The sequence below is a fragment of the Brassica oleracea genome, chromosome C8, assembly GCF_000695525.1.
Source record: "Brassica oleracea var. oleracea cultivar TO1000 chromosome C8, BOL, whole genome shotgun sequence".
In the NCBI taxonomy this organism is placed as follows: Eukaryota; Viridiplantae; Streptophyta; class Magnoliopsida; order Brassicales; family Brassicaceae; genus Brassica; species Brassica oleracea.
Genome location: NC_027755.1, coordinates 34,959,120 through 34,968,485, shown reverse-complemented (window position 1 = coordinate 34,968,485; position 9,366 = coordinate 34,959,120). Strand labels below are relative to the sequence as shown.

General features: G+C 27.0%; 1 protein-coding gene across 1 annotated transcript in view; it reads left to right on the top strand.

Moving 5' to 3' along the window:
* The first annotated feature begins 2,147 nt into the window (after nt 1-2,147).
* Nucleotides 2,148-9,366, top strand: part of LOC106309269 — a 10,892-nt gene continuing 3,673 nt past the window's right edge. The window contains exons 1-2 of the mRNA XM_013746313.1: nt 2,148-2,222; nt 2,429-2,609. Coding sequence (XP_013601767.1) covers nt 2,205-2,222; nt 2,429-2,609 — 199 coding nt within the window. The 5' untranslated portion in view covers nt 2,148-2,204. The remainder of the gene's footprint in view (nt 2,223-2,428; nt 2,610-9,366) is intronic.

The window sequence follows — 9,366 nt, the reverse complement described above, 5'->3', positions numbered from 1 at the left end:
TGTTCTTTCTTTACTATGTCTATCTATTGCGGTTCAACTTTTTCGTTGAATATGAACTTTGATGTGTGCTTGTGTTAACTTAAAAAGATTATCAATTATGTGCATATATTTTTTTTATAGATAACCGGAATCTTGGCCGAATCGCAAACGAATCATCGAATAGTCAGTTGAGAAACAATATATTCCTAAAAAAAAAGAAAAAAAGAAACGATATATTCCTCTTAAAAATGTGTTAACATAACGGAAATTGTCTCTGTGTGTGTGTGTGTGTGTGTGTGTGGGAGGGAGGGGGACACTAATGTTGTTTCTAATAACATATACTTAAGGTGTGGTTGTATTAACAGAACAAAATACAATGTGTATTTGTATTAACAAAAAGGAAACTGTAATATGTGTCAGTTTCAGACAAAAGTAACTTTTATATGCTTGTTTTTGCAAGAACAATGATCGTGTGTAAGAAAAATCTGTATACAACATTGTGTCTGTTTACTTTTTTTTTTGGGCTTAGCCACATTCTCTATCAACAACTAGTCAAGTTGTCTATCTATAAAATAAAAGAAAACATGTCGCGTAGATTAGCATGTGATGAGTTTTAGAACTTTTTTTTCAACCCACTTTGTAAAATTTTAGTTTTTTTTTTTAACTTTGTAAAATTTTAGTTAAAGAATTTTTTTAAGAGTTCGATCGATCAAAGCTCAGGTTGTAGAGTAAGAGGCAGAAAAAAGCTACCGAAAAATAAATTAAACACAATTACTTCAATTACGACTTACTTTGTGCTTGTTACACGTTTTCTTGCTCTAATTTCAACAACTGATTAGAAAGGCTAAAAGTTATGTATTTGATATTAAAATATTAAAATATCAATTTTCAATATTTATAAATATCAAAGTTCAAAATCTGATTAATCTGACAAATTATTCTAGCGAACAAGCTGACTCTGACAAGACTTTGGACTGATGTCCATATATCTTTCAATTTTGGAACCAAAATATGTAATATGGTCTCATTTCAGATGTTATTCAATTCTATAATCTATATATTCCTTTTAGATTTTTGCCGTGATATATTTCTAGTTAGGCTAATACTCCCTCCGTTTTTTAATATAAGTCGTTTTAGAATTATGCACATAAATTAAAAAATCATTAATTTTTTATATTTTCTAAACAAAAATATCATTAATTATTTACCTAACCACAAATCAACCAATAATAAAATAGAAGGTATATTTTCATTGGTCATATAACATTAAGTGTTAATAAATTTTACATAAAAAACCGAAAACGTCATATAATTTGGAACATAAAAAACTCTCTAAAACGACTTATATAAAAAAACGGAGGGAGTAGTATTTAGTGATAACTACATATTTTAGAAGCTCTAAACAAACGTATACTGGTCTGGTTGTCTAAGGATGTATTTAATTGAAGATAGGTAATTTGCCAAATTAAAGTCAATTGTCTACCCAATCGATTATTCGCCAATTGATTAGTTAGAGGCCTACCTATTAATCACATAGTTAACCAAAATATTAGTCGTCTGTTTGATTAAACAAACTTTCGAGTTAACCAACTCTTAGAACATATCTTACAACATACTAAAATTTATAAATCAAATAAACTGTCTGAAAATATTTCACACATTCCGCAGTCCGAGTCCTGTTACAGAAGTTAAAAACATCGATCAAATAAGTACGAAACTGAATTATTTGGTTATTTTGCAGTAACACATTTTTTTATAACAATCTTATTTGTCATTTATTTGTTTATAGAGTTCCTAAAAACTGTAGTTTCTCATCTCCACGTAGGACATGGTTTTTTGTATTATTAATTATATGTACTTGTGTCCTTCAAGTTCTGAAAGCTATAAACAATTTAATAAAACAAATTTCAGGACCTATGTCTATATATAGTTCTTATAATATTAGAGACTTAATACTAATATTTCATTTGTATACATGCCTATCTCTATACATGGCATTTTACAAAACGTATACGAAACCACTTTAAGATAAGGTTGGTTCAAGTGTGTGTATTGATTAATAATTAGGTCTATCCACGAAAAGTCCTAACACTGAAAACATGGTGGTGGGTTTTAATCAAATCATTTGATAAACACCTTAATCCGTATTATTTTATACTAGGGGATATATTTCAATTGGTCCCTGATATTCCAACTCAAATACACTATGATAAACTGACTATTAAATGAAGACTTGTAGTCTTGTACACCTTGGTTCCTCTATTTCATAATACAAGTTTTGTTATTTCAAAATATGTTGTTATATAGCACACTTTAATATATATTTTTTTATTATTGAATATTGTATGACTATTCAAGTTATGTAGATTTTTTTTTATGATTGGTTTAACTTATATATATATATAAATGATACTTTGAAAAGTAACAACTCTCTTAATCTTTGTTCTAGGTACCTCGGGTAGGGTTGGTGCTAGTGGTGGCACCGCGGAATGGCATTAGGAGTTATGTCCGCAGCGAGCTGTTGGCCTGCGATCTGCAATGTGGGATCTGTGGGATTTGCTGCTCTTGTCAGATTGGACGTGTTTGTTCCAACCATTACGATGTGCATCTCACTTCGGATCTTCATAGGGGTATTTTTCTGTAATTCCTCCTCTCTGGCGTTAATTGATGGTTCTCGGAACCACTCAGAAACTGGGGTTAGGGTTTTGATCTACCGTATTGAACAAGAAACGAATAAATTGACTTTTATATATCATCTGAATATGAAAATGTGTATCTTATTGAATTTAAATCGAGATAGAATGAAGATCAATGGAATATGATTGTAAATATCGGAATAGTTAGAGAGTATATTATCCTAGCTATAGTGGGTGTGTAAGAGGCCAAGATCTCCTTCTTCTCCTCTTTTCTTCTCCTTTTATAGTTGGCCTCGAAACAATCATAACAAAAGTTTGGTCTCCGGCATGAATTTAATGTCATTAACTCATTTTTAATTGCCCTAATTTCCTCTATGTTTTCAGTTGATAATTGAATTAGCATTTGACTCTTTTTGGCTCGTGATGGATCTTTGCTCTTTTATGGTTTATTATTGTCCTTATAATGGACCTTTGGACTATTGGTCCAGATTTTCAAAGTGGATTTAAAGAGGGACGAAACTTGCCTCTAACATAAGTTCTCCAAAAGAACTCGAAATCGACTTCGGGTCTTGATTTAAGCGATGCATTTACAACTAATGCAATAGAAAAAGTTAATGGCACATTCATTGCAATTATACCTTTTGAATAGAGTTTAAGAGATGGCTTCACCATGATTGTCACCATTAGTTAAATCATATGTGAGATATTTTCTTCTATTTAGGGCCGCTGTTCATTGTAAGTGTAATGTAACATTGTGCCAGATTAAATCGTGATTTATCGAGAGACTCTGTGAAATACTTTATGCATGTGGAGATGCTTAACATAATTGATTTGACTATCTAAGTTATTAAAATACATTTATATTTTTGGTCATTTATCGAGATAGAGTTCCAAAATTAAACGTCATATCGGAAAGTGATTTGCGATAACATGGGAATAATGTCAAACATTAAAAATGATCATGTTGTGATTGTGGTATTAGTAAACAAGTCTGGACTTTTGAAAAATTTAACATATCGACCTTCACACGGAGTGAAACCCATGAGCTAAATGAATGGATTTCTGATGCTCATTTGCCATGGACGCATAAAGACATTTCATATAGTTCGGATTATCTAACGAAAGTAAAACTAAGAATTAGAAAGTATATATATATATATATGTATGTATATATACAATAATCTAAGTTAAATACTAGTATACGGTATAAGTTACACGTACGCGTTATGTACAATAATAAAATTAGACTAAGTTCGGCGAATATAACGACTGAATTTGGCAGGAGCAGTGTTACAACATTTCTGTTCAGTCGTTTTCGTTGTCGGGGGGGAAATGACCCAAAAACAATGATGTGTCGAGTATTGTTTTTCAGAGACGTCCATTATCAAAGTTCAATTATTTTCCCATCACTTATTGTGCACATGTGTTTAGATTTTACACACGTGTGTTTAATGTACTTGTTCATGTGGCTTTTTGTCTCGCAATGAGAGTTCGTATAACTATTGCTTGTTTTTTTTTTGAAAGCACTATTGCTTGTTTGTTTTGAATTGAAAATCACGTTGATGTCAGAATATTTTAAGTGCATGTCATAACGGCTAATGTCATCGATCACCCTTATAACTTTTCTATCAATCCGATTTAGAATCGAGTATTTTTTTTTTTTTTTTTTTTAATTTTTATATATTTTCTACACTAATTGATTTTTTTTAATATAGTATAATATATATTATCCTCTTACAAAATATTGTGATCTGTAGAACAATTACGCTATCTTCCGTTTTTATTAATTATATATAGAATCAAAGGATATATTTCTTTATCCAAGGTTATATCAAAATTATAAAATGATTTAAAATAGTAATCTAAAAGACATTTACTTATGTTAAAGAAAAGGATATTTATTTTGAAACAGAGAAACCAAAGAAATAATAAAGTTTTTTTTTGAACTTTTGAAATTATAATTGTGTTTATTTTGTATTTAAATCCTTTCTAGTTACATGTAAGAGTGTTCAATCCAGATATCGGTACGGTTTCGGTTCAATTTTTTTCGGTTTTTTGGTATTTCGGTTTTAAAAAAATAGCACCATATTAAAACCACATTTACTTTGGTTTGGTTTGGTTTATATACCGTTGGTTTTCGGTTTATTCGGTTTTATACCAAAAAATAACATATACATATTTAAAAAAATATATATTTTTATGAATTTTACTTTATATAATTAGATATCTGCTTTAACATAGCATGAATATATTTCAGTTTTAAATAGACTATTTTTTACTATTTTAAATAATTACTAAACATGTTAAGTTAATAATAATAGTTTTATAGAATAGAAAAAGAAGAAAATTAGTAATCCATAATATTATAAATAACTAAAAAATATGTTTTGTTCAATTTGATAAAATGAAAAATAATTTTTAACTTAAAATATAATATGAAATTACTAAAATCAACATTTTTAAGTATGAAGATCGTACCAATAAGATTAATTATGTATATATTATTAATTATATTATATAATTTTCATATAATTATACTACTATATTCTGAATAATCGGTTTATTCGGTTAATTCAGTTTGATCGGTTTATATACCAAACTATATCCATATACCGCGGTTTTTTTTAAAATAACATACTTTTGGTATATTTGGTGTTACCAAATTCAAATCACTTTTTCTATTTTGGTTCAATTAGGTTTTAATTGGTTCAGTTCGGTTTTAATTGGTTCGGTTTTATCGAATTGAAAACTCCTTACATGCAACATTAAATTAAATAAACCGTTGCATCTACCTGAGTTCTAACGAGGATATCGAAAAGTTTGCTTATAACAAAGTGGACAAGCTACATTATTCAAACATTCTTAATTTCTTTAAGAAATCTACAATTTGATGTTGAACACTATCCTTTTTGAAGAGTTAAACATACAATTTAAGCAAAAAGAGAGAGTTTAACATACATTTTCATTAGATACATGCACTTTGAAAACACTAAAGAAAGTAAATTTCAAAGGTTAATTGAACGAAACGTCACGTGGGACACACAGACTCGTAGCTTTACTTTTCGATTCAAAATGCAATTAATATGTTCCTTCTTGTTACATCTTTCTGTCACTTTTTCTTCCACTTCTCATTTCTTCTCTTTTCTAGGTTCTGTCTATTTTCCTTTTTTTTTTTTGTAATATGTTCCTTTTTCTTTTCTTTAAACATGAAAGCTTTGCTTTTTATAATAGCTTTCTTGATTTATTTATATTTTGTTTCTTGTAAAAAAAATCTCTGATACTAATGTCTCAAACAAATCTTTCTAGATTCTTAATTAGGTTTCCACCTATTACCGTAATTACATAAATAATACACTTACTAATATTTCTGTTAAAATTGATTCTTTTTACGATTAACAATTTCATTCAAAGGAGATATCTCTTAATTTGATGAATGAGAAAATAATGTATCTCAGCTATTCCTATAAAAATAATTGAAGATGATGTGCTCTTTTGGTACAATGTGAGATCAGATCGATGGGAGTCATTAGTATGAAAAATTATTAAGTGGAAATATAGATCAATTTTTAATTTTAGTATCAATTTATCTAATATAAATTTATATTACCATGACTAACAATGTCTGAATTCCAATAAAAATAAATGTGTTTACTTGAATTTAGCATGTAAGATACTATTACTCATAAGATTAGAATATTTGTTATTGTCTATATATTAATATAGTAATATATTTTGTACTATTTCTATTCTCAGATGTTTTTTGTTTCTTAAAATACAAAATGAAATAGTAGTGTATTGAATAAAAACTATAAAAAAAAGTAATTGTTATGTACAAAGAGAAGCCTTCTAAGAGATTATCTATTTGCTATAATGCTAAACTATAAAAGATCATATCACAGTGTGATTTCAAACCATCTCGTTAATATTCCTCCAAGCTTGTGCTCTGGCCGATTGTAGTTTATGTTTTTCTGCCGTAGGTTAACATATATCATGGGTTCAGGGCCAGCTCAATGGTGTCATGGGCATTGGGGAAAAAAAAAAAATTTAATTTCTAAACTATTATTTTTTTAAAAAAAATTTGATAGATATTTTTTTTTCAAAATACTAAAAGTATTTTTTTTAAATAAATTTATAAAACTAAAAAAATACTTTTATATAAAATTTTTTTGGCCCCGTTTCATTCGTAATATAAAAATATATGTATTTATTTTAAAAATAAAACCCTTATCTATTAAGAAATAAGAGGCAATGGATTAGATCCGACGCGGTCGCACCGCTTGCCGTTGCCCTTATCTAAGCCGGCCTTGCATGGGTTCACGTATAATTGTTCTTGTTTAACAATAATAGTTATCCCATCATTTATTAACCAGAGATGTCAAATGAGATATGAGCTCACGATCTGACTTAGTTCAACTTGTTTTTTTTTTGTGAGAACGAGCTATAGTTTCTTAATTCATTTATTAAATGATTTTATTGATAGAGCTTGATTTAGTTTGAGAGTTATATGAATCTGTTTTAATTCATATAAATATACATTATAAATGCTTTGTTTTACAGTTTAATTATATAAGATGAATAAATTATTTCTTTTTAATTATTTAAGGCTTTTTAGGAAAAGCATTATTGTATTCCAAAATTATTTAAATTTTCTTATATCAAAACATATTAGGTCACAGTTTTTTTCACAAAATCATTAGTTCTGAAAGAGGAATTCCCCTTTCACATTTTAAATTTATTTAATTTTTAAAATATGTGCTACAATTTTTTTTATGAAAAATTGGAAAAATAGACATTCTCAACTTAGATTTGTCCCAATAGGACTTGTAGATGATTATTTAGGTAACTAGGATTTATATTCCTTTTAATATTATTATATCCTGCAATTAACTTAATTAATCTTAATGTTTTAAATTGATTTTTTTTTTAATAAAAAAAGGAAAAAAGTGAGGAAAAAATCGTGGGAGAGATATTTATGGTAAATTTATGAAATATATTAACCGAAATATGGAAGTTTCTATATTTTCGTGATTTGGGTATAATATATATCATACGTTGTGCAGAACACTGTAGAGAAGGTGTGAAGTTTATTCTTCCGTAGGCGTAACATAAGGTAAAAGACATAACATGTTATGACACATAAACAAAAAAAATGTAATTCATAGAATCGTGGCTATAAGTTGTAATAAAGATACATGTTAGACTAAAGACATCTTGCTATAATATAACCTCACGAATTGTAGCTAAGATAAAATATACAAGAAATTTTTGTTTGCGTTATATACTCATGATAGATCTATGTATAATACTTAGTATCCGATTTCTAAACTAACTACCATGCCAGAATGAGTATTCTATCTTCAGCTATGACATAAAATAAAATATTATTCCACTATTTTTTTAAAAGAATTTTAAACATATGAATAGTACTTATGTTTCTAATGGTTTTCATATTTTTTAAATTTTTAAAATTCAGTTTACTCTTTTTTCCACGGAAAGTTAAAATCTGTCCAAAATGACCAAAAATATTAAAAGTTCTATTAGGACAAACAAAAGTTGAGAGTGTCTTTTTCTAATTTTTTCTTTATTTTTAATATCTTAAAATTTCATGATATATTATTATTATATTTACTTTTAATAGATCATGATTTATCTCATAACTTGTGATCATGATATCTGAATTCGAATTTACATATTAAAACTTAAGTAATAAATGAACCGAGCTAAAATAATTCTTCAAAGCGTTAAGTGAACTAACTCTTATGCTTATTACAATTACTAGATCCTTTCTCCGCGCTACGCGCGGATAATATATTTAAATTTGTTACATTTATTATTTTTATTTGTATGTAAATTTTTATATATTAAATTACATATAATTAGTTGTTAAATTTTATTTTTTTATATATTTTTAGTTTGAAATAAGTATTTCTATTATGTGTAACACAATTAAGTAATAAAATATTAAGAATCAAGTTCGAGATTTTAGAGTTATGTAAAAAAAAAAATTATGTATAGAACATAAATTATCTTATTTTAAGAGATCGGAATCTCATCTCGAATAAATTCACGAAAAGAAAAAATACTTCAATCCTACTTTAAATATAAAACCCCCTTTTAAAAAAATGTACTTAATAATATTTTTTTACGTGTAATAGTTGAAAAATGACAATTGAATATCGATCTAGAATATTATTTTAATATATCTAATGGTAAAATATTAATTGTAATAAAATTTTTTTGAATGTTGTAATATTACATGAATTAGAAGTCTTTAAAAGCTACATTGAGCACTATCAATTATGAAAATTATATTATGATTTTATTTGACTAAATCTTTCTTTCCGTGTATATTTTTTGTTTTATTTTGTATTTTTACAATTTTATTGCCTAATTCTTTTATTGCAGAGAATTGATATTTTCAATTTTTGTTTCATATACTTTAAAAGTCTTTGGTTGATTTTTGTTTGTTTTCTTTCTCCAATTACAATGTTCAGTTCAACCGTTTTTTTTATCAAACTACTAATATCATCAGATAAAAAAGCTTAAACTACAATAATGAAGTGAATATTTGTGCTATAGAAAACTGATTTAGTCACTAATATAGTGAGATATTATAATATTAGAAGGTATGAAAATTTTTCTCTGCTGTCCTACACTGAACATAATTAAGTTGTTGTCAATTGATTCTATATTTTTGATAACTGGAAATACATCTATATGTCTTTCTTACATTATCCCTAATTGGTTTACG